At 44.5% G+C, this 26,589-nt stretch overlaps 1 protein-coding gene and 1 long non-coding RNA gene across 2 annotated transcripts; one reads left to right on the forward strand and one right to left on the reverse strand.

The window, feature by feature from the left end:
• Positions 1-26,589, reverse strand: Got2 (glutamic-oxaloacetic transaminase 2). The gene is made up of 10 exons (XM_034522661.2): positions 26,396-26,589; positions 15,184-15,340; positions 13,569-13,697; positions 12,092-12,151; positions 8,125-8,286; positions 7,838-7,942; positions 6,669-6,819; positions 5,423-5,588; positions 2,683-2,833; positions 1-1,103 (listed from the first exon to the last, which is right to left on the reverse strand). Exons 1-10 carry the CDS (start codon positions 26,482-26,484, stop codon positions 981-983), a joined length of 1,293 nt encoding a protein of 430 aa, XP_034378552.1. The 5' UTR covers positions 26,485-26,589; the 3' UTR covers positions 1-980.
• Positions 20,114-23,700, forward strand: LOC143434961 (uncharacterized). Its single transcript, XR_013104858.1, has 3 exons — positions 20,114-20,194; positions 20,999-21,106; positions 23,567-23,700. It is a non-coding gene; the product is annotated as an uncharacterized LOC143434961 (long non-coding RNA).

The following is a 26,589-nucleotide window of genomic DNA, read 5'->3' on the forward strand; positions in this document are numbered from 1 at the left end:
TGGGCCTATAGTAATTTTATTGTAACAGAGGAACCAGGTGGCAGTACGTCTACATGATTAGAGCAGATGGTGGTTATCTTTCCCAAGGGCGGAGTCTGAGCCAGGCTGGCAGCACACAAACCCCAGAATATCTCCTGATCCCACCCTACACGTCTGACTCATGTGAAGAGACAGGCTGTGCAGCCAGGATGAATGAAGAGGTCCAGTTGGGCAAAGGCCCCATCTCAGTAGGAGCCAACCAATCACTGAAGAGGACACTGAAATCAAGGGCAGGGTCCCACTCTCCACGGCTCTTTGCTGAGAGAGGCTACGGCATGAGCAGAAAAACTATGTTCTCCATTCTTAGGTAACTCCCGATAGGATGCGGTTGACGGCCAACCAAGCAGTAGAACGGGATGGAACTCTAGACTATAGGACAGTGATGACAAGAAGAGGCAGGGGACAAGACACCACATCTTCTACTGTCCCTGCTGAAGTGGCAACAGACCTGTTGGTTTTTGTAAAGCATAATTTCTGTAATGCGGTCTGCTCCACACCGGGAGGACAAACTCGAGGACAACTGTTAATGACAGAACTAGTTAGTTTTCTTTTACAGCCTCTAATATGAGAGGCTCTACCGGGGTCCACGGGGGAGCCCCTGATACCATCTGAGGCCTCAGGTAAAGCTTCTGACCTATTCCAATGCCATGGCTGACAGGTTTTTTGGTGCTGTGATTTTCTTGCATGTGTAAACTTTCAGAAAAGCTGAAGACAAAAGGATGAGGGAAAGTTTGGTTTGGAGCCGACGACGTTCCAGATACCAGCCGAGGAAGCCTCCACCCTACCTCTTTCCGAGGAATGCGTTCAGTCGTTGAGCGTTATGCACCGTGGTTGAAAACAGGATCTACTCTCACCACCACCCACCCTCCCTCACCCTGCACGTGACTCTCACAAGAGCAAAGGCTTAAGGGAAAGTGGTCTCTGTTCCTTCGCATCTGTAATTACTTGGTGACCTGGTGAATGGCATGGGCAAGGTAGCCCACATTGCCAGAGGTGACTCCTGCCATGGAGATTCGGCCATCCTTTGTCATGTAGACGGAGAACTCCTTGGTCAGCCGCTCCACCTGCAGAAAGAAAAGAACTAGACAACCACTTCCAAAGGGGATATTTTCTAGCCCTGATAGGGCACCCAATAGCCAACTTGTTTTTTTAAAAAAAAAATCTTTATTTTTTCACTTTAAGTTAGAATTTAGTGGGTTTTTTTTTTTTGTTTGTTTGTTTTTTTTAGCTTTTTTTTTTTTTTTTTTTTTTTTTTTTTTTTTTTTTTTTTTTTTTTGAGTAAAAGAATAAAATTAAGCTATTTAAAGTAGGATCTGGGGCCTGTGAGATGGCTCAGCGGCTCAGCATGTAAAGGTGCTTGCTATCACACCCAATGACCTGAGTTTATTCTTGAATTTATACGGTAGAAGGAGAAAACTGACTCCTGAAAGTTATCCTCTGACCTACACACAGGCCATGGTATGTGCATGCTCACAGACAGAAAAAAATAAGTATTTTAAAGTAGGAGCCGAGCATAGTAGCACATGCCTTTAATCCCAGTACTTGGGAGGCGGAGGCAGGTGGATCTCTATGAGTTAGAGGCCAGCCTGGTCTACACTGTGAGTTCCAGGACAGCCAGGGCTACATAGTGAGATCCTGTCTCTGAAACCAAACCAAACCAAACCATACCAAACCAAACCAAACCAATCCAAACCAAAAACAAACACATAAAGACATTAAAGCCGGATTATGATTTCTAAGGCATAAACATGTAGGGAGAAAAATACCCTCAAACTTAAGCAGCCTCAGAAGTCAGTTATATAACAGCTCTCTCCCCTCTTCCTTTGATGTACCAGGAGGCATCAGAATCACAAGCTAACAAACTATTCTATACCACGTGTAAAGCCCTGGGTTTGATCCCTAGCACCACAAAAACAAAACAAAAACAAACAAAAAACCCCAACCCAAACAACCAAAAACAAAACAAACAAACAAAACCAACCAAAACCAAAACCAACAAAACAAACAACAGAAAATCCACAGAAATCCTTTTCTACCTCAAGCCACTACGACTAAAACCAAACCAAACCAAACCAAACCAAACCAAACCAAACCAAACCAAACCGAACAAAAAAAAAACCGCAAATAAAAACCCACCCAACCAACCAAAACCCAAAACCAACTCCCACCCCAAGGTATGCACACTTCAGAAGACTGCAGCATCATGGGGACACAGACAGAAAAGCAAATTAAAAAGGAGAAAACAAGGAGAGGGTGGGGGGCTGAGGCACACACCCAATCTCAGCATGCTACATAGGAAAATCTTGAATACAGAGAGAGAGAGAGAGAGAGAGAGAGAGAGAGAGAGAGAGAGAGAGAGAGAGAGAGAGAAAACAAAAAACAAGAGAAAGCTGGAAAAAAAAAAACCAGGCAGGTCCCAGGTCCAGAATGAGGTGTGGTAATGGATCCTGAGTGACCAGCCTGGGCAACATTAATAAAACCTCACCTCATAACACTCAGGAAATACCTCATGCCCCCTTTACCTAAAAGGGCTCTACATTAAGGACATTTGAATTAGTAGGTGACCTCAGACAAATTCTGGCTTGCAAAGGGCAGGGGTTGGCCATGGAGAACCATGGCCGTAGAGAACCAGAGCCCACCCACCTGCTCAGGCTTCAGGCCGGTGAAACAGAACATGCCGATCTGGTCGGTGATGTGCTGCCAGTTGTGGGATGAGCCCTCTTTCTTCAGGTTGGAGACCAGCTGGGTCCTCATGCTGATGATTCGGTCAGCCATGCCTTTCACCTCTTGCAACCTGTGAGGAAAGCAGAGGGGAGTTGTGCTCTGGCCAAGCCCCAACATATAACTGAGAGGTTCTAGCTTTTTGTTTATTATTATAAGTGCTTTGATTGGCCTAAGTCTGTCAGTGCTTGGTGCTCTTCAAGGCCAGAGGAGAGTGTTGGATTTCTTGGAACTAGAGCTATAGGTGGTTGTGAGCCACCATGGAGATGCTGGGAATTGAACCCAGGTCCTCTGGCAGAGCAACCAAAGCTTTCAACACCTAAATCACCTCTCCAGCCCCAGATAGTTTAACTATTATTCTTAATGTACTTGAGTATGGAGGGAAGTTTAAATATAAATAGGAACACACTGGAGGGATGGCTCAGCGATTAAGAGTACTGACTGCTCTTCCAGAGGTCCTGAGTTCAATTCCCAGCAACCACATGGTGGCTCACAACCATCTGTAATGGAATCTGATGCCTTCTTCTGGTGTGTCTGAAGAAAGCAACAGTGTACTCATATACAATAAATAAATAAATCTTAAAAAAAATAAAAAAGAAAATAGGAACACTAATTTGTTGGTTAAACAGTAAGACATGACATAATTTTAACCTTGGTGGAATAAACATTCCCGCCTTCATAACAGAGACAATGGTCTACGCTGCATACCAGGTGCTAAGGACGGAGATGTGCTCACAGCCCTAAATGGTTACAGTAGAGGTCAAAGGCCAGGTATGTAGGAGCCCTGGTTGCACAAGGCAGCACAAACAGAGCAGTGCTGGGCTGCAGGATGGTCACAGAGAAGAGAGGGGACTGGAAAGGACAGCTCAACTTGCTTGCTTCTCAACAATCTTCCCTGTTCTCAGAATTGCCAACTACAATCCATTTATTCCTGTGGCCCTGCAAGGGATTTCTTTTGTTGTTTTTTTTCACCAACTGGATCACTCTGAAAACACTGAAAGTTTATCTCTCTGGGGTGGTATGTTCACTTTTATCAACAGTCTCTCTATGACAACATGCACAGCTACATTGGAGGTGACAGCTGCCAACTAGAGACTAAATAATGTTTTTATCTGAGCCAGTGAGCTGGGAATGGTGGTAAACACTTGTAGTCTCGGTGTAGTGAGAATTCTGGAATTTTAGTTCCTTTAAAGAACACAGAACTATTAGGATATGTTTTCATTTTAATCCAAACATGGGGAATGTGGGGCCACTTTGGACTGACCATGGCTGACTGGGACTTATTTGCCTTGTGTTCTAGCAGAACTGCAGATAGTTTCTGACATTGTGTGACGTTTGAAATTCTGGGAACTTTTCTGAGGGTGTATAAATCCTAGAGCCCTGACAGGCAGGGTGGGTGGTTGTTGGTCACTCAGGAGGGTTGTTTGCAGGGGTGTTGTTAGTAGTCGTGCTCAAAGAAAAAACAAGAAAGAATTTAAGATTCTGGGATCTCTCTCCCCCCGACCCTCCGACCCTCCTGCCTCTATTCTTCTTTTTCTCCTGTTTAGTGATAGGAGGTAAAATGGGGGAGGGGGTTGGGAGGGTAGAGGGTGGGGAAAAAGAACCCACAAAGTAGTAAAGACCAGCTACATCCCAGCACTTAGGAAGCAAAGGCAGGTGGATTTCTGTGAGAACAACCTGAGTTACAGTGTGAAACCTTATCTCAAAAGAAGGAAAACAAACAAACAAACAAACAAGCAAACAAGCATAAAGAAGAAGCGGGCAGCAACATCATTAATCCTGGGCAGGGCAGGGTAGCTCCTGACCTCTGAGTGAGATCAGAATTTTAACTTTTAGTGACCAGAGCCACCTAGCTTTATTCACTCTGAAGACCTGGGTTCTACGGGGACTAAGCATGTAACCTGTGTATCTCACTTAGCAAAACCCTCCTCTTGCCAAAGAATCACATTCTGACTTCTCACAAAATCAATCAAGCGCTTCCTGACAGGCCGTCTTCTCTAACTCCCTGAACACTACTTGATGTTGTTTTTTTGAGTCAGCTTTGCATGTAGTCCAGGATAGTCTCAAATTCACTTTGCAGCCAAGGTTAGTCTTCCCTGGGACTGGAGTTATGAATGGTTTTGAACCACTACATGGGTGCTGGGAATCGAACCTAGGTCCTCTGCAAGAGCAGAAAGTGCTCCTAACTGCTGAGCCATCTCTCTAGTCCAAAATAAATAAGGCTTTAAAAAATTATTAAAAACCAGACTAATATGAGAAAATAGGTATTGAGATTTGAGTATAGATAATAAAACCATAAGTATGCAGAAATACTGATCCAGTGCTAGCCAGTGAGAAAAACACAGGGGGGCTGGGGATATAGTACAATGTGTGCTTGTCTACATGCATGAGACTCTGGGTCAAATCTCCAGCATCACAATACAAAAATATCTTTTGGAGGAAGTTTCCTGTGCCAGGTACTTCAACTGAACTTGAATTCAAGGGAAGGTAGGTTTTATTTACTAAGTGTGGAGATGGCAGAATAAAAAAGCCTGCCGTTTCTGAATTTATAGAAAAATACCAAACTTATTTGTGCCAACAAAATACACACCCTCTTTTCTTTCGTCTGCTTTTTTTCCACGCATGGAATTATAGGTGGCATGGAACAGCTAGTAATCGTTACCATTGCTTCCGCAAGTCTGGAGAAGTCAGGATGGTGGCGGCAATCCGGGCCCCATTGAGAGGTGGGTTGGAATACAAGGGACGGATCAGGATCTTCAGTTGTGACTCCACCCTTTTGGCTTCTTCTGCATCTTTGCAGACCACCGTGAAGGCTCCCACACGCTCACCTGAAACGGCAGAGGATACTGTCTTCTAGCAGGCTGAAACAAGTAAGGATGACACTCGCTACAAGGTTTCAGTTTCTGTCAGAAGAACCACAACGGTAGTTTATGTTTTGAGACAGAGTGTCATCACTCTGTAGCACAGGCTGGAATAGAGACAGGTGATTCTCCTGTCTCAGCCTCCAGAGAGAATATGGGATTACAGGCCTGGATACCACACCTGATGTAATAGTTCCTTATTAAAAATAAAGTGACCAGTCAGAAGAGTGAATTTTGAATTGAGGCACAATAAAAAGCATTCAGAGTGTTTTTAAAATGTGTCCCCCCCAACCCCCCGCAAAGAGGGTTTCCATGTCTGAAAAAAAAATAGGTTTCCCCCACCCTCCCTGGAACTCACATTGCAGACCAGGCTGGTGTTGAACTCACTGATATTCACCTGCCTCTACTTCCAGAGTGCTGGGATTAAAGGTGTGTACCACTGTGCTTGGCATTACCATTTTTTAAAAATTATTTATTTACTTATTATTCAATTTATATGAATACACTGTAGCTGTCTTCAGACACTTCAGAAGAGGGCATCAGGCTCAGTTACAGATGGTCGTGAGCCATCATGTGGATGCTGGGAATTGAACTCAGGACCTCCGGAAGAGCAGTCAGTGCTCTTATCTATGTAAAGGTCAGAGGTTAATTTGTGAGAGTCAGTCTCTCCTTCAACCGTGTGGGTTGAACTTTGGTCATCAGACTTGGTGGCAAGCACTTTAACCTACTGAGCCTTATTGCTGACCCAGGATGTCTTTTTAATGTATTTATCTCCTTGGCTCCTGTAGTAATTACTTTGCATGCAGAAATAACTAATTGTTCTTTATTTATTTTCTTCTTTTCTCACTACAGGAATTTAAGGACACTGAAGATATGTCTGAGGAAATCTACAGTCCTTTCTCACCAGATCTTAGGAATACTGCATATTAGCAATGTGCAAATGTGTGTACACGTGCATGTAAATTGTCCCTGTAGAGTCTCTGCTTTGTGGCATCCTCCCCAAGCTCTCCTTTAAGAACACACCTTACATTGGGCCCTCTGGCTTACCGTACAGGCCCATGTTCTTGGCATACGATTGGCAGAGGCAGACATTGATGCCCTGCTCAATGAAGTGCCGCACGGCCCAGGCATCCTTATCACCATCACCGCTGGCAAAGCCTTGGTAGGCCATGTCAAAGAATGCGAAGAGATTCTTTTTCTGGGAAGGACCAAGAAGACAAGCATTTGAGGCAGGCCACCTGCAGATGCCCAGCTCAGCACCATGCTTGCTTACTTCACCCCACCACAGTCAACAGCTTCTCCACACACGGCAATAGCAAAGATGTCTGAATTCCAGAGTTAATTTATCAACATACTTAAAAGTTTTTTTTTTGTTTTTGTTTTTTTTTTATACATTTATGGCCATGGTTCCTCAAAAAGACTCTTAATCTCTGGTGCAGGAGGCATCCCCCTTTTTTTTTTTTTTTTTTTTTTTTTTTTTTTTTTTTTTTTTTTTTTTTTTTTTTTTTTTTTTTCGAGACAGGGTTTCTCTGTGTAGTCCTGGCTGTCCTGGAACTCACTCTGTAGACCAGGCTGGCCTCGAACTCAGAAATCCTCCTGCCTCTGCCTCCCAAGTGCTGGGATTAAAGGTGTGCGCCACCACCACCCGGCACAGGAGGCATCCCTAAGGCCCACAGTGGTTTGGGATCTTACTTTTGGGCAGGACTAGCATCACTCTTTCTGATGAGGCACTGTCCTATACAAGATGACCTTAGGAAGTGCTCTCTGCTGGCTGCTTCTGGGCCTTACTCTGTTTGAAGCTGAGATTTGATAGAAGCAGTGAGAATGGGGGGCAGGTGATGATGGGAGTTTTTCTCTCTGGGAATTCTGATTAGTGTCTTCGGTCACAGCCAGCCCTTCTCCAAGAAAAGGCAATGCTGAGCAAAGCAGCAAGCAACGGAGGGGACACGGAGATGTGCCTCAAAGGACGAGCAAATAGCCACTGGCCGGAACAAATGGAGGAGCCACCAGTAGGCCTCTTGGGCCACAACAGCTGCTGTGCCAAAGACGAATTTTTGACACTTTTATCAGAATTCACTACATCTGGGCTGAAGGATGAAAACTATTTTCAAACTGTTCACATGATAACGGAACCAGTTCCTGGCAGCTTATCCATGTGTGGGTTGGGGGCAGGCTCAGGGTTAAGCAACCAGTCATTGATGCTTCCTCCTCCTCACCTTCACCACGGATGCCATTTCCTTCCACTGCTCTGGACGCGGGTCCACACCCGTGGGGTTGTGAGCGCAGGCATGCAGGAGGAGAACACTCTGTTCTGGCATTTTCTAAAGAGAAACAATCGAGATTTTTGCTGTGCAGCTTAGCTTTAAAGGAAACAACCAACACTCTACAGGTCACTGTTAACCAAGAAGTGAGAACGAGAGCCTAGGAGCTAGCCGGCCTCCTCTAAGTCAGATATTGAAACCAGCTGGGAGGCACCGAGTCTGGCCTGGAGAGCTGTACTTACTGAGATGTCTTCTATGGCTCCGGAGAAATCAAAGCCGCAAGTCTTGGGGTCATAGTATCGATAACCTTGGAGCTGCATGCCGGCATCCCTGAAGATGGGCGTGTGATTTCCCCAGGATGGTTTGGGCAGAAAGACATCTCGGCTGAACTTAAAAAATCTTTGCTAAAAGACGGGATAAAAGGGAATGAGAAAATGAAGAAAGAGAACTAAATGCTAATGTTTTCCTGAGAGGACGTTTTTCCTTCTGGCTGTAGCAAGATGGCCTGGGTTGGAAGCCAGGCTCTGAGAGTTATTCTGGCTATGAGATAAAACACCTGTGCAGGCCCCACAAGCCCGAAGTCCCTTACAGGGGAATTTGCTGGCTAGTCTTATGGTCTTATATGAACTTATACACACTTAAGTTATTTATGTTGTTTCATTTATTATGTTTTAATGTGGGATCTTTTGGGTTGTGATGGTTTGTATGTGCTCGGCCCAGGGAGTGGCGATATTAGAAGGTGTGGCCCTGGTGGAGTAGGTGTGTCACTGTGAGTGTGAGCTTTAATACCCTAGTCCTAGCTGCCTGGAAGTCAGTATTCTGCTAGCAGCCTTCAGATGAAGATGTAGAACTCTCAGTTCCTCCTGTACCATATCTTCCTGGATGCTGCCCTGTTCCTACCTTGATGATACTGGACTGAACCTCTGAACCTGTAAGTAGCTCCAATTAAATGTTGTTCTTTATAACAGTTGCCTTGGTCGTGGTGTCTGCTCACAGCAGTAAAACCCGAAGTTGGTACCAGGGACTAGGGTATTGCTGTGATAGGCCTGACCATGCTTTTGTTTGGAAGAATGTGGATTGTGGGATTTTGTATTTGGAAAGCAGTGGAATGCTTTAAATAGGACTTAATGGTTATCCTAGTAGGAATATGGAAGACTTTGTTACTGAGAGTGATTTGAATTGTGCAGACCTGGCCCAAGAGGTTTTAGTGGAGAATTTCAGTATGTGGCCTAGAGACTGTTTTGGTGGTATTTTGGTGAAGAATGTGGCTGCTTTTTGCCCTTGTCTGTAGAATCTGCCTGAGGCTAAGGTAAAGAGACTCAGATTAATTGCATTGACAAAGGAGGTCTCAGAAATGCCCAACAGAGACTTTGTTCTCTGGTTAAATCTCACGAAGAACATTTTAAAGAAGCATATCAAGATGAGAAAGAAAAAATATAAAATATATGGTCTGAGTATTAAAGAAGCACCAGGAAGTGAAATGGATCTGAATCCTGTTTTCAAGGATATTAAATTGAATTAAGGGAGTAGTGACCTTGGGGCAAGATCTCACCCAGCTAAATTTAGGTCCAGGCGTATAAAGTAGTACACACCTTTAATACCTGGAGACAAAACCAAGCAGACCTCTTAGTTCAAGGCCCGCCTAGAACAGAGAAAGTTCTAGGTGAAGAAAAACTTAAATCCAGGCTTGGTGGACCACGCCTTTGGAGACAGGCATACAGATCTGAGTTCAAAGTCAGTCTACAGAGCAAGTTCCAGGACAGCCAAGCTTAGTGAAGGAGTTGGAAAACTGAAAGCTGGTGATAATGTAACAAGGGGGCCATGTTTCAGCCTCAGCAAGCAGCAGAACTCAGCAGCTTTGGCTAAATGGCTCTGGCTTTATAGTCAAGAGGAGAAGGAGACTATTGGGACAATAGATGCTGGTTAGCTGAAGCTAAGAAATTAGTGGTGATTAAGAAGAGACCAGCATCACTGAGGTGACATCTGGGAAGTGTTTTCTGAGAGCACAAAGGAGCTGTGTTCCAGAGATAGCCAAGGTTGTACCTTGTGCTGCAGCTGAAGTTAGTAATGTGTGAGAGTCACCCAGGTGGAACTGGTGTTGAAGGCATGAAGGGGTCATGGAGAGCAGCTGAGGCTTGGCACTGTGAGAGTCCATGGAAGGCCATTGGGAAGGTGAAAACAGCCCAGGAGACAGAAGTTTGTAACAGTCGACAAGGATAAAAAAGGAGTTGGAGATCTGAAGACTGCTTTGATATCAGTCATGGAGATGCAGAGTTTGGAGTTTGCCCAGCTGGTTTTCTATTTTGCTACGGGAATTACAGTTAAGTGATTGGATGAATCTCAGAAGAGACTTTGAACTTTGTCCTCATAAGAGTTGCCTTGGTCATGGTGTCTGTTCACAGCAGTAAAACCCTAACCAAGGCGGAAAGTGCAGTTCAGTTGCAGCAGCAGAGCCCAGCATTTTGGAGATGCCAGTACCATGGAATGGCCACCAAGAACAACAGCAGCAATGGAGTGGAGCCAGCCAGAGCCGAGCTGTGTGTGCTGCAGAGGGTGGAGCTGGAGAAGTGACCCAGGCCCTTGGAGGAGCACAGATCGTCAGTAAATCCCAGATAATTGGACATTGAGTTCTTTATACTATTGGAGTTTGGTTTTTCATGGTTTAGAATATGGCTGTACCCTGGTTCTTCCCTCTTGAAGATCTTTGATTTTGAGTTTTACAGGAGACCACAGCTAAAAAACTTTGAAGTTTTAAAAGAGATTTTGGACTATAGAGGAGATTTGATATTTTTAAAGAGACTGAAATTTTAATGTGTTTGAACTTGTAAAGCCTGTGGGATTTTTAAAGTACCTTATGTTTTTATCGTGACATTTTGGGGTTGAATATGAAAAGAAAGGTGTGGCTTACAGGTGATGTGTGTATCAAGTTGACAAGGCTCAGTTGTGCTGGCTAATCTTATGTGAACCTGACACACACACTAGAGTTATCTGAAAAAGAATCTCAACTGAGAAGACGCCTCCCTAAGACCCCACTGCAAGCCATTATCTTAATTAGTGACTGATGGGGGAGGGCCCAGACCATTGTGGGTGGAGACATCCCTGGGCTGGTGGTCCTGGGTTCTATAAGCAGGCTAAGCAAGCCAGGGAAACAAGCCAGTAAGTGGACCCTCTTCATGGCCTCTGCATCAGCTCCTGTCTCCAGGTTCCTGCCACCTTTGAGTTCCTGTACTGACTTCCTTTAACGATGAATAGTGATATGGAAAGTGTAAATCAAATCCTTTCCTCCCCAACTTAGTTTTTTTTTTTTTTTTTTTTTTTTTAAGATTAATTTGGGGGCTGACGAGATGGCTCAGTGGTTAAGAACACTGACTGCTCTTCCAGAGGTCCTGAGTTCAATTCCCAGCAACCACGTGGTGGCTCACAGCCATCTGGAATGGGATCCAATGCACTCATCTGGTGTGTGTCTGAAAACAGCTGCAGTGTACTCATAAATAAATAAATAAATACATCTTTTTAAAAAGAGGTTTGTTTTATGTATGTAAGTACATTCCAGCTGTCTTTAGACACACCAGAAGAGGGCATCAGATCCTATTAAAGATGGTTGTGAGCTACCATGTGGTTGCTCAGAATTGAACTCAGGACCTCTGGAAGAGCAGCCAGTGCTCTTAACCACTGAGCCATCTCTCTAGCCCCCCAACTTAGTTTTTGACCATGGTGTTTTTTGATGAATCAACAGAAACCCTGACTAAGACATGAGTTAAGTTTATTAAAACACATGCTCCCTACTGATACTGCATGCTGTGCTGGGCATAGGCCCATGTTTTTAATCCCAGCACTTGGGAGGCAGAGGCCAGTGGGTCTCTGAGCTTGAGGCCAGCTTGGTCTACAGAGCTGAGTTCCAAGACAGGCAGAGATACATAACAAGACCCTGTTCTGAAATGACAAAACAAAAACCCCCAAACCAAACTTAAAAACCAAAAACCAACCAAAAAAAAAAACTCCCCAAACCCCACTCTATGCTCAACACACTGACTTTATTATTCCTTTATTCCTTATTATTTCTCCATGATGATTTCTTTCACCAGAAAATAGGAAACTTGCCAATTCTGTGGAAAGAGGAAGCCTGGTGCTGCGTGAGTAGCCACACACAGGCTAGGACGCTCTGTTAACCTTCTACTGAAAGTTCATTCTTGAAGGAGTTCCACTCACCAGAAAACTGGCTCCAACCCTTAAGGCTCCAGTCCCGGAAATGGTCTGCACAGTGACAAACTGCAGGGGAGACACAGAGTCAGTCTCTCTACCCTTTGCACTTTAGAACTTCATTCTCTTAGCTACTGATTTGATTATTTGTATAGGGCTATTTATTTACTTTATGAGTATCTTGTCTGCATGCTTGTATGGACACCATGCTCATGCCCGTTGCCCTAGAAAGTCAGGAGGCATCAGATCCTTTGGCACTTGGAATCTGGAGTTACAGATGGTTGTGAGCTGCCCCGTGGGTGCTGGGAGTCAAACCCAAGCTCTTTAGAAGAGCAACAAGTGCTCTAAACCACAGAGCCATCTCTCCAGCCCCTGTTCAGTTAGTAGTACAGTGTGCATATGCCATGTGTATATGGGGATGAGGTATACACATGGCATAGCATGTGTTTGTGTGTGTATGTAAGACAAATTTTAGGATATAAAAATTGTCAATAGGATAAAGAGGTGATTTCTGCACACACAAAAAATATAAAGACACTAAAATAGTCGCTATATTCAAACATTACTTTTAGAACTAATGTAAAATCCAGCAACCTCCTGATACCATGTTTCTTTAAACAGCTAGTTAACAAGTATATTAGAACAATGCTAATATACTTTTCTTTTATTCTTTGTGATGCTGAGGATTGAACCGAGGGCTTTTACACATGCAAGGCTAGCATCCCCCCAGTGAGCTATTAGTACACCCCAGCCTTTATGACTTTACATCTTAGGCAGAAAAATTAATTTGAAAGCATATCTGTTAAGTCACATTTCTTACAAAAGACAGTAAAGCACAGTCAGTGTGCATGCCTTTATTTTAGGATCATGCCCTCTCTGTCCATGCCCTGGGACAGGGCAGCAGACGACAGCCACACCAGCCCTGCCCCCAAAGTCTACTCATGGCTGCTTCTTCCATCCGAGCTGGAAGCTTAACACATGATTGTGGGGACTAATTATAGGCCTAAAACGAGGCCCAGAGAGCCATTTCTAATGCATAAGTGACATAAAAAAGATGAAACTCAGCCGGGCAGTGGTGGCGCACGCCTTTAATCCCAGCACTTAGGAGGCAGAGGCAGTCAGATTTCTGAGTTCAAGGCCAGCCTGGTCTATAGAGTGAGTTTCAGGACAGCCAGGGCTACCCAGAGAAACCCTGTCTCTAAAAACCAAAAAAAAAAAAAAAAAAAAAAAAAAAAAAAAGAAGAAAGAACCGATGAAACCCATCAGCATCAACAAGCTGGCCCAAATGGCCCAAAATTACTGGTCAAAGTCTGTCAAATGTTCAAGATAATTGATATGGTTAAACTTCCAGTCTAAAGAGTAGTTATTAGTAAGTGTGGCTGCCTCAGCCATTACACACGTATAAACTGAGTTAACATTTCCCGTTATTTTCAAGATCGCCACATATGTAAACAGAGCCAGTATCCAGATGAAGCCCCTGGCTTACCCGGCCGCTCTTCAACACCTCGTTGTTCTCACCCAGGGCCAGCTCTGCAGACGCCTTACAAAATTCAGCCAGTCCCCCAATGGGCAGGTACTCTTTGTCCAAATTTTTTGCAGCAATCTGGGCCTCTGCCTAGACAAGAAAACACAAGTCTTAGTTTTCTCTTCTGCTTTCGTCTTACTGAGATGACAATAAACGATTTGGGAAGTCAATGTCAGAAGCGACACTGCTATTTGGCTGGCTATGGATTCCCGGGCCTTCATGGTCTTCCTGCTCCGCTGGGACTAGCCATTTGGCAAGCCTTATATTCCATATGAAGTTACTGTTTGAGAAGGATAAGTGGAATATTTGACATTTTGTATTACAGAACAGAACTACTTTTTACTGCTTTATATTTTAATATTATCATCTTTGTGAAATCAAATTCTATTGATTTTGAGGTAAGGTTTCCTTCTATGGACCAGTAAGGTGGTTTCGATGAGAATGCCCCACAGGCTCATGTTTGAATACACCATCCCAGCTGGTGGAACTGTTTGGGAAGGGTTAGGAGGTGTGGCCTTGTTGGAGGAAGTGTGTGTGCCTTTCTGCTTACTTGCAGATTGAGATGTGAGCTCTCAGGTGTTCTCTACCTTGGAGTCATCTGATTTCACGGACTTACCCGCCAGAACCATAGCTCAATTAAGCACTATGACTTGCTTGGTCACTCTGTTTTGTCACAGCACCTGAAAAGTAGCTAAGACTTCCAGGCTGGCTTGAACCTGCCAGTATCTTGTTACAGCTTTCCAAGTGCTGAGATTTTTTTTTTTTTTTTTTAAATTGTTTTGAGACAGGGTTTCTCTATGTAGCCTAGGCTGTCCTGGAATTTGCTATGTAGAATAGGCTGACCTTGAACTCCCAGAAATCTACCCGCCTTTGTCCCCTGAGGGCTGGGATTAAAGGTATGTGTCACCATGTCCAGCACAATTACTGGGATGTGTGCCATTATCCAGGCTAAAGGTTTCTACATGGAAAGGTATAGCCTTTCTTGGTTACCACTTAACATAACAGGGCTCTCTTGCAGTGTGCAAGAATGAAACTTATGAGCAACGTGTTAGGTATACATGAGATGACAAAATCCAACTGAATGTAAAAAAGGAATGAATTTCAGGTCACATGCGGGTCCGGGGATCTTTCACTGTGACAGTGGGGGAGACAGTCACCCTTCCTGGCTCACAGGGTTGTGGTGAACTGTTGAGATAATGAACAACAGTGCTTGGTTGTAGTCCAGCCTGCAACAAGAGCTTATCAAATGGACAGTAAAGGTTGTGGTCCAGCCTACAACAATAGCTTATCAATCACGGAATATATTTTTAGAATTCTTCTAAAGAGACAATGTTAAAATTGTTGATCTCTTGTGCCCTGTCAGGATTAGGTGCCGTGCCTGACTTACAATCTTGCAGGCCTTGTGGCTCTGCTCCACTTTCACAGCCAAGGAAGATCGTGGTCCAGATCATGTGACCCAGGTGAGTCTCAAAGCTAGTGCCAGGACCTGTAGGTCTCGGAGTCCTGGTCCAGCACCCCTTTTGGCTCCCTTCAGGTTCCACATCCTACACTAGCAGGAGACAAGTGCCAAGCTCACCTTCCGGACACTGGGGAGCACGTAAGGCTTTCCGTTATCATCCCGGTAGGCACCAACTCCCAGGTTCATCTTCTTGCTGTTGGTATCTCTCTTGAAGGCTTCGGTAACTCCCAGGATGGGATCTGGAGGTCCCATTTCGACATGGGTCCACCAGGAGCTGAAATGAGAAATATTTTAGGTCAGCTATGAGCTGTAGATTCCTACAGCCAGATGTGTCTCTGCTCTGCCAAAGATCCATTTTTGGCACATGTGTGTTATACAACAGGCACCAGCTATCCAATAGCACAAAAGCATTCACAGAAGACTAAGATCAGCATTTTCAACACAGGTATGACAAGATGCAGAAAGACAGCACCCAGGTTATTTTCTGTAGGACAGGCTGCAACCACAGGTTTAAAACTTTTTTTTTTTTAAATAAGATTTATTTTATGTATGTGAGTACATGGTTGTTGTCTTCAGACACACCAGAAGAGGGCATCAGATCCCATTACAGATGGTTGTGAGCCACTATCTGGCTGCTGGGAATTGAACTCAGGACCTGTGGAGGAGCAGCCAGTGCTCTTAACCTCTGAGCCATCTCTCCAGCCCTTTAAAAATTTTTTTCTTCAACTTCTTAATGAATAATGAAAGAGCGGCTCATATGCATGGTGACATTTCAGCTGTAAAAAAAAAAAAAAAAAAAAAAATGAAAATTAAACTTTCAGGTAAGTGAACAGAACCAGTAAGTATTACAAGTGGGGTAATTCGGACCCAGAGACATGTTTTCTCCCTAGCTCAGAATCTTTAGATGTAAGTGTATAACCTGGAGTCACCACAGAAATCAGGAAGGTAAAGGGGACCAAGGAGACAAGGTACACTGGAGAGGGGGACAGGACACAGGCGTTATAAAGGGGGATATGGGAAAAACCAGGGTGGGATTTAACTGTGAGGCAGAAAGGGAGAGGAGGCCAATAAGGGAGGGGGTGGGGTAAGGCATAATAACTCAAAAAGTGTTGAAAGGCCCCAGGGAAACATTTTTCATTTCGTTTACACATACACTTCATGAAGCTATGCCAAGACAACAATGTTCCCCAAGGGCATTAGACTACCTAGCACAATGACAGGCATGGGGAAACCTTCCTTTGGCTTGTTGGTCAGGGGGATCTAAGAGACTCCCAAACTAATATGGCTCTTGCCACTGTCCTCCCAGAAACTGAAGGTAAGCTCCCCATTGTTGAAAATAGCACATGCCAGTCAAAAGGCTTGGAGAAAGTCTGGAAGCCACTTCCTGGGGACTAGCTTTCCTAGTATCCTAAAATGCTCTGCAAGCTGCCAAGGGGGAGGAGCAATCAGTAGTCCTACTCAGCCTTAAAACCTACAAACCACACTGTCTAGCAGTGGCAAGACAGTCCAAGCAAGCAAGGCTGATACTGTGTATCTTGAGGCAATCCACAGCTGCCCAGTTGGGCTGAAGGTTCACTAAATAAGAGGGAACTCAGGCCTTGTAGTCGGTGATTGTTACTTTGTGTGGGGTCTTCTTTCTTCCACCTTTCTCTACCTTTTTCCTTCCACCCTTCCACCCCCTAACACTAGATAAGAGAAAAAAAGGATAGAGGGGGGAAAGGAAAGAGATCCCTGAATAAAGTCAAGGGTCAGAAAGGGAGGCGATGTTATCATTAGACTACTTCCTGCTGATGAGGGGTGTCGAGTTCCTTAGGGGAAAGTTTGTTGTTTGCTGTCAGGATATCTAATTTCCATTTCTTGTTTCTTTTTGCACAACTGCTTAACAAACCTTGACCTACGGCAACCAACAACTCACCTCTTGGGGCTTCTGGAAAGTCTCCAGAATTCCAAATATCACAACATCACAGACAGTACCTACAGCTGGCAAAACCATGCTCTGCCAGAGCACGAGTCAAATCACAGCTACTGTGGACAATCTGGAGCAGCCCCATGTCCCACACCTGGGATTAAAATGAACACACACACACAACCACACTTCTAATCTTCTGGCTCTTCCTTGTTCTCTGGCTCATTCAGTCTTTTCTGCTAGTTTGTTCTCTCTTCAACTGGTCTCTGTAAAACTCTCCTTTTCCTCTCTGCACTGTTCTGTCAAATCTTCCTCTAATTTGTCACTTTGCCACTCAATTAGACATCACTTTCCAACATGGCTGCTTTCTTCTACAAACTAACTTCACCTCCATTGTTTGGAATTAAAGGTGTGTGTGCTAAGGCTGAGCCACAACACAATTAGAATCAGATTTTTACAGTAAACAACACAATCTCAGGGTTCATGGTATCATCAAATATTCTGCAACACGCCCCAAAGTTACAGACATGTACCACTCTGCCCAACTTTTACATGGGCGCTATCGATCTGAACTCCTCACGTCTGCATAGCAAGGACTTGACCTACTGAGTCATTCCCAGGAAAGTCATCTGGACCAGGTGACTATACTGCCAGAGCAGTGTCCCTCATTTTGCCTTGGCTCTTGGTAAATCCTGAGGTGCAATAGGATGTTCAATAGCTACTCACAGCTTTCTTTGAAATCTTCTTTTGCTTTTGTCTCACGTGTCCAATATGCTAGTAGCAACAACCAATGACAGTTTATTTTTACATACTGAATACTGCAGAGTTCTACAGGATGGCAGGAGTCTACTATATTACATAAGAGTTGACAAGTCCCCCCCCCCCCCCCCCCCCCAGCTAGAGAGAAAACAAATGAACAAGTGCACCACTATGTTTAGCTTGAGTAGTTGCTGGGGAGTGAACCCAGGGCTCTGCATGTTAGACAAGCATGACTCTAGCAGTTACATGTCCAGCTCCTTGGTTTTAAATCTAGTTCAGATGCTTCTGTCTACTGGAGCTTACACTAGGATTTCTGCTGTTTAAACAACCCACCCTCACTGTGTGTCAATAATGTGGAAAGACTAAGTGCCTAGCTGATGTGTTTTCCACCTCTGTACAGTCTGATGGACTAAATTACAAAATCCTCAAACAACAGGCTTTTGCTCTAGTTCTCAGTCCTTATAGCAATCAATTTGTAAGCTTCCTGGCAAATGTAAGTTTGCCGACCAGTGTAGGTTTAAGAAAAACATGCGTTAGATGAGTACCAGGTGAAAAGCATGGCTGTTCTGAATAAAAACCAAATTACTTTTATTCACCTTAGTCACATGAACGCAAATTCCTACACAATGTTTCTGAGTTCATTTAAGGAAAACTGATGAGGACATGGGAAGAATTGGGAGTGGGGGGAGAGAAGGTTAGAAGTGATGTAAATTCAGGGTATCCATGTATGCAGTTCTCAAGAAATTAAAAAAAAAAATCAAAGTTAGTGTAAGTCAGATTTATATTAAATGGGATAAATTATTTGGAAAAGCTTAATTTCAATAGCAATTATTTGTTCCTATTCTCATTAATATATAAATTATTTGCTAGTGAAGGGTTCGACTGCTGAGCCATACCCTAGTCTGAATTTCATTCTTTTTTAAAGATTTATTTATGTATGTGAGTACATTGTCCCTCTCTTTGGATACACCAAAAGAGGGCATCAGGTCCCATTACAGATGGTTGTGAGTCACCATGTGGTTGCTGGGAATTGAACTCAGGACCTTGAGCAGACAGTGCTGAGCCATATCTCCAGACCTGGATTTTATTTTTTTATGTTTAGACTTCGAGGAATTGAACTGGTCATATTTCTTACGCCCCCACCCCCACCCCCCAGCCCCCGCTGGCACCAGGAGTTACTAAGGTGCATTTGTTAGAGTTAATATTTTCCTAGTTTGGTTTAGGTCTGTTTTTGCTCATACTCTCTCTAGGAAACCACCTACCTCCGTAGGCTCCACTTGGCTGTGGTGGTTTCCATTTTGATGATATTGATGCTTTTGGTACATTTCTAGCCAAGTGCATGCCGCCTGCCTGTATTTCTCATGATCAGATTGGGGCAATGCATTTCTTTTGGGAACAACAATTATATTTCATGTCATTGAAGACAATTTCTAATAACCTTTACATGCTCAGACAATGTGTTAGTTAACGGACTGGTTCTGTCACTACACAGATAATTTCTGTGACCCGGCAGACACTGATTCTAAGTAGATTGAAAGTCTTTTGACATTCTCTATGGAGAACAGTCACTTTATGGGCATGCTCTCTGCTGACACTTTGATAGGGGATAAAGGACATGTGCTAAACTGTGAAGTGCTTTCTTGTTTGCTTAGGATGCCTGTGTGGGGACTCACATCGCTGCCCCCATTTTTCATTTTCACTGGAAACAGAAGTTAAAAGATGTTAACTTCTTAAGAATTTAAGAACAAGTGATTGAGACCGCACTACCCCAGGAGAAACACAACTGTTTTTTTCTCAAGGGGGAAAAAAAGGCAGCTTGTTGTGAAACCCTTAGTTGGTTCAGGATTAAAACTTTGAGAAATCTAAAGAACCGTTACTTTCCTCCCTTATCTGAGATTCAATTACAGAAAAAGCACAAGAGCATGTCAGCCTCATACAGATGGCAGTCCCCGAGTCACCCAGTCTTGTCTCTCCTCACATAGGAGAGAGGCCTTTACTGTTACGTCTGCAGCAGGGCCTGGGTACCTAAGACCTGCACCTGGAATCTTAGGTGCAGATACAGCTTCAGCCATGTGGCCCTGAGGGCTACAAGCATTCTCTATGTAGCTCAGGGTGGCCTGGAACTGTTAAGCCATCTGCCCACAGATCCCCTGACTGCTGGGATTACTGTGTCTGGCTATTAACACAGTTCCTGAGCTCACAGTGGGCGGTGTAGGCTAGTTGAGTGCCTAGCTACAGCTCCTCACAAAGCTTCCACTTGTGTGGGGTTTAGCTATTAATATTTACTGTGTTGGGAACTAAACTTGAGAAATCTATTAATCATTAATCATCTGAAAGCAGAAATCATGGAAAACCATGTGCATCACCATAAATAACACCTCGTATTGCTATGAAAATAGTTTTGACCTGCCAGGTGTGCCTGCTTGAAACCTCAGCATATGATAGTATCAGATATGTGAAAGGGTGTGTAAAGACAAATTCAGATGGTGAATCCTTTTTCAATCTCTCTCTTTCCTTCCTTTGTGGTTTCAAGGTTTTCATCTCCAGTGATTATCTTCAGGTATTGAAAGTGGTAATTGGGACCTAGGTGACTAGAGGGGTAAGCTCTCATCTTCAGAACAAGCACAGAGCCCTGTGCGGGACCCTACTTATGCCTTGGAAGACAACTTTGCAGAACTCAGCATCTACTTGCATATTGGAGTTCCTGTCTCCTTCCTGGCAAATGTCCAGGTCTCCAGTGTCGATGGTGTGTTCTCAGGTTACCATCCTTGCTGTTGTCAGAGCAGCCTTCCTAATGCTTCCTTGGGCTCCTGCCAGGCCCAGGATGGAAAGCAAGTATCTGAGAGAACGTGGGAAGGCGAGCGGTGGTACCTGGTTTATAACTCTGATGTGTCAATTGGATTGCCTGGCTAAGAATTATTTTCAGACTTATTTTTGTGTATGAGTGCTTTGTCTGCATGTGTGTGTGTGTATAACACACACACACACACACACACACACACACACACACACACACTGTGTGCATGCCTGGTGCTAGCAGAGGTCAGAAGAAAGTATCTGATCCTGTGAAACCAGAGTTATGGATGGGTGTGAGACTCCATGTGGGTGCTGGGAATCAAATCCGAGTTCTTTGCAAGAGCAACAAGTGCTCTTAACTGCTGAACCATTTCCCTAGTCCCCAAAGCTAAGCTTCTTCACAACTACACTGCACATTTAACTTTAATGTTTTATTTATTTATTTATTTATTTATTTATTTTGATAAACAGGTAACTGATGCTTCCCAGGGAATCATGATCTTATCTCAATCACATGACCAAGTTTCATCTGCCAGCTCTTTATGATCTGGCTTTCCTAAAACTGGATATGAAATATAGGTAAGTAGAATTCTCAGGCTTTTATTTAAAACCATGTTTGGCATTTCCTGGAAAATATTAGCTTTCCTTATGATAAATGCACCCTCTTGGCAGAATGGGCACATGAATGTATCAGTCTGAAGGCTTTCACTTTGTTAGACTATTCCTCTGAGGAAAAGATCATTTTACAGTTTTTTTTTTTTTTTTAGGAGAAATAAGCAAGAAGCTTTTTAGAGTTTCATATTATATAAACAAAGTTGTTGTTGTATATGAGAGAGAGAGAGAGAGAGAGAGAGAGAGAGAGAGAGAGAGAGAGATATCTCTACAGGTTCTGAGCATTGGGATTTAAGGTGTGGGCCATCATGCCTGGCTATATATAAAGAAAGTCTTTAAGGAAGTGGTTCTCTTCCTAATCTTCCTAATGCTGAGACCCTTTAATACAGTTCCTCATGTTGTGGTGACCCCCAACCATAAAATTATTTCATTGCTACTTCATAACTGTAATTTTGTTACTGTTATGCATCCTGCCCCTTGCAGGCTGTGGCAGTGGGTAAGCTAGCCGGGGACAGTGCTGGAAAGCTCACCCTTGTGGTGCCCCCATAGGAGAGCTAGTGGGCTGACCAACACAGCTACCACCCAGACCCAGATCCAGGGCTGTGAGTTGGCTTGCTTACTTCTGGAGTGTGTGAAAGGCCTGTTCCTGATCCCAAGCTGCAGGTTCTCTAAGACACAGGGCAACATCAAGATATACAAGAGAAAGTCCCAGTAAAGATCCAGTATTGATAGTGTAGCCGAAGCCAGAGGTCTCGAAACAGACCATTGACTCATTGCAATGAACATTTGCAAATAAAGATGCCCGGGCCAAAGGATAAACTGTGGGACACACACTGATACATTACAGCTTCCATACATTTTAAAATCTTTTTTGGTGGGGGTGGTGTTTGCAGGGGCAGAGGGCAGACATGAAGGGACAGGGAGATGAATGGGATTGGGGTGCATGATGTGAAATTCACCAAGAATCAACAAAACGTTAAAGAAAAAAAAAAAAAAAACAAAAAACAGCTGCTTTAAGGTGTCCTAGGGTGATGATCATAAACTTGCCGTGTGCTAATGTGCTTGGAGTTGGGACTGTAAAGAGTGGAATATTAACCACTTCCTACGAGATTAGATGTGGGGTGACCAACGGAGACATTTAACAGTATAGCCTGGCTGTGAGTCACAGTGATGACTCTGGGACAGGGAATGGAGTATGTTTTTGGCGAAACCCTCAGTAACTGAAGTCCTTGAAGGAAAGTTAGGGAGGCTTGGGAGGGGTGGGGGGAGACCTACGAGCTTAGTGCTAAGGAAGAGAGGGGTAGGAGGAAAAGTGAGTGTGACACAGGGCTAAGAATAAGGTCGGAAGGTGTGGAAGCTGCGTGCTGCTGCAGTAGAAACCAGAAGGCATGGAAATCAGGCTCCAGGTAACTTAGGTGAAATGTTCAAGTTCTTTTCATCCGTCTAGTCTCTGCCAAACGCTTCAGCAGGGCGCAGTGAATTATTCACTAGGATTTCCTAGCCAGCCATGTCCCATGGAAAGTGCAGCCAGTCAGTACTTCCAGCCAACTTCACTCTCAACAATAATGCTGGTGGCAGGCTCCGCCCGACCTGGTGAGGCTCCCAACAGAACCTGTGTGTGCTTGGTGGGCTGTTAATTCTGTTATTTAAGAGCAGATTTTTTTTTTTTTCCTGGCTTGGGATTTCTCAGGGTTTTACTTTTTTCAATGGTGTCTTTTAATAGCCTGGCCTGGGCAAACTGCAGGAATTCAAGCAGCTTACCTACTTAGGAACTGTTTGAGTAGAGGCAAGAGAAGAGACTCCCAATCTCAGGAATCCTCGTCTGTTAAATGTGGTGTAACAGTAACGGCATCTATCTCAGAGGGTGGGTATTAATGAACACAGTCCAAGGAGCCAGGCACAGTTTCTGATGTTAACTGGCAGTAGTTTCTAAGTCACTACCACAGTGTCACTTGTCACCATTCAGCTATAGAGCCCTGCAAGACCAATATGTAATGCCTTCAAACAGTATACGGCCATAGGAACTTATGGCCAAATATCTTTCTGGCTTGACATCATCTTTTTCCATTCTTAGCTCCAGGCAAGGAATAAAAAAATTATTCCCTAGCTAGGTAGTGCTGGAGCATACCTTTAATGCCAGTTACACAGAAGGCAGAGACAGGCAGATCTCTGTAAGGCCAGCCTAGTCTACAAAGCGAGTTCCAGGACAGCCAATGCTCTGTTACACAGAGAAACCCTAACTTCAAAATCAAAATCAAAACCAAACCAAACCAAAAAAAAAAAAAAAAAAAAAAACCAAAAAAAAACAAAAAAAAAAACAAAAAAAAAACCCTTCCCTTTCCTCCTTTAGCGGTTACTGTAGGCTGTGAGGGAGAAACACATACTTTAAAACAACTCAGCTAGGTTTTGGTTGTTTCTCATCCCCAGTTCAGACAGAAGCCATGCAGCCACCTGCCTATCGACATCACTGTCACGAAGCGCTGAGTGAAATGAATACTTCAACTGTCAAGGACATTCAAACGTCCAGAAGGCAACTTTCATTTTTAAAAAGAGGCCCTTAAACAATGACAGAGCTGCCTCTCGCAAGGACAGGAGGTATCATTCTTGTTTAATAGCGTGAGCAACACTTAACATAAAATATGTAGCAGATAAATTCTCTAGAAGCCTCAGCCCCGAATATTCTTGCATACCTTGTAAAAAACCGAATGCCCCAGTTTCAAAACACTGACTTTCAAGCATGCTAAGCACAGGAGCGGTACTCCTTTGATCAGCTATGACTGATCAAATTCTCTATGTCAGGTTCTCTATGTCCCTCATTATCCCACGCCTTCAAACTGTGAAGCCTGTAGACATGGGAGAGTTCTGCTCTTTGTAAAGAAATAGCATTAGATGAAAACCAGAGTGCTCCAGGGGTAAACTGATAACCTACGGCCTACAAAATGATCCCTACCAATGCCCTTTGGACAGAAGTGCAGGGCCACAAACATTGAGCAACATGTTGTGACCACTCAACCAAAAGATGCTAGGTACAAAGTATTCAGATAAGCCTTTCAAAATGCTTTGTATTTCCCAGAGGCTTACCCAGTTTTTGAAACGTTTCTTATTTATTTACAGCCTCACACTCCAGCACAGGTTGGCCCAGAACTTTTTTTTGTAGCTCAGGAGAATGGCCTTGAACTCAAGGCAATTCCCCTGTCTCATACCCCTAACATTTTGCTTTTGATACATATTTTGCAGCACTATGTATAGATTTGGATCTTAAAAAAAAATTAAAAATGCTGCATTTGTTTAAAAAATTGAAATAAAAATAAACAAAGTGAAAGGCATTCTACGGGCCAGGCATGTATCTCTGTCACAGTGAGTTGCCTGGTATGCACTGAGGCCCTGGGTTCTATCCCCAGTGGGGGAAGGGAGAAGGAAGCTGGTTGTAGTAACACTGGGAAGGTACAGGTACAATGACTGCAGCATGTCTCAGGCAGGCCTGGTGTACATAGTAAGTTTCCGGCTAGCCAGGGCTACATAGTAACCCCGACATTGAAGCAAGTATTTAGATACAACTTGGAACTAAGTTGCCAAGGCCTCTGCTCTCCCTTACCTTAAATTCTAACTGGGAAATGACAGAAAAGGGACAGTAGTCAGGCTCTCAGACTGAAATCACTAAGCAATCGCACCCAAAGGGAATCTCACCAAGCAGTTTAAAGAAAGGTCAGGTCTTTCAGGTCTACACATTAAAAACAAGGGATATTTCAAGGTTAAAATAACAACAACAACAACAAAAACCCCTGACTTTTCCTGCCCATAGAAGTACCCCTTTTTTGTTCTCCAAATTGCAGCATAATATAAATAACCCCCCTTCCCCCTTCAGGTGGGTAGGCTTAAAAGGGCACGCATTGGCATGAAGCCAAAACAACGGACTCTGGGAAGGACAGACTGTTCTACTAGCTTGAAGACACTTGAACACATCGAAAGGAAAGAAAGCATGCATAAAAAGTTAAGTAGGGGGCTGGGGAGATGGCTCAGCAGTTAAGAGCACTGACTGCTCTTCCAGAGGTCCTGAGTTCAATTCCCAGCAACCACCTGGTGGTTCATAGATATAATGGGACCTGATGCCCTTTTCTGGTGTGTCTTAAGACAGCGTTAGTGTACTCATAGTACATAAAAAAAAAAAAAAAAAAAAGTGGGGTAGGCTTCACTTTCAGTTAGTGTGTGCCCTGGGGAGGTGCCTGCAGTTCTCCAGGAGACTCTCTCAGATCTGCTTTCCTGGGGCTCAGGGAAGAATTAGGAGTTACTAGTTTCCATTTAGGCCTGGAACTTTCTCTCAGTACACCTTAGTTTAAGATGACTCATTTGTCTTCTTCTTCTTTTTTTTTTTTTAACGAAGTCAATCCTCTTGTCTTGCTCACAGCTGCATCACCAGCAACTGGTCCAGTGCCTGGCTCGGAGAAACTTGGTTACGAAATATTTACAGAATGAAAGAGCCTACTGAGATGCAGAGAAAGATTGATTGATGGCTTCCTGTCAGCTCAATCTCCCAAGGGTTTAAAACAAAGAAAGTGCATTACACTTCAAATCTTTTCCATCCAAAGGCCAGACTGGTCTGCCAGGGGAAACTAGTGTGACACTGAGGGAAGGATGCACCATGCCAACCAAGGTCACGGATGCATTCCGGATCTGGGCGCCCCGAGAACCTCTCTCCATGTGGTCACATTTCCCTCGGCCACGCACGGCCTGCTTCTACACAGCACTGCCAGATTTAACCCTCTGGACCCGGACAGGTGGACCGGACACCCTGCAGGGCAGCTGGTCAAGGGCACGCGCGCCCCCCTGTACCATAGCCAATCAGCGACAGGCAGCTCCGGCACCATAGCCAATCGGTGAGGGGATGGCCCAGCGCCACCGCCCACGTGCTCACCCCTTGCCCCGCACCCCACTGCGCTGAGTCTACATCTTGGACCCCCGTCACTCAATAGAATCGGGGTCCGGGTGCAGTCGAAAGCCACAATTCCCATCCCCGGGAACTACGCTGGCTCTCTGTCCAGCGATGCAGGGGAGGGATGAGGGGTCCTGGGGTCACCCCGGGTAGCAGACACTGGACTCTCAGACCCTGGACAGGCAACCCTTGGCGACATGGGAGGGGGAAGGTGTGCACGCGTGTCCGATCGCGGGGGGGGGGGATGCAGGTTTCACAGGGTCCACAGTTCTGCTGGGCAGGGCCAGGCCCGCGGTCCCGCTGCATCTCCATATCCCTCGGCTCACCTGGCTCTGGCAGAGGCTGCAGCTGCAAGGCCTGGGTGAAAGGCAGCAGCCATCCCGGAGAGGACTCGGCTGGAGTGCAGGAGGGCCATGGTGGGTGTTAAGACGGCAGTGGATGGTGGTAGAGCCGAGATCAGGGGACGCGTCCGCTAGAACAGAGGCGCGGGCTCCTAAAAGGTGAGGACAGTGACTTCCCT

This window comes from Arvicanthis niloticus, chromosome 18, assembly GCF_011762505.2.
Source record: "Arvicanthis niloticus isolate mArvNil1 chromosome 18, mArvNil1.pat.X, whole genome shotgun sequence".
NCBI classification, from domain to species: Eukaryota; Metazoa; Chordata; class Mammalia; order Rodentia; family Muridae; genus Arvicanthis; species Arvicanthis niloticus.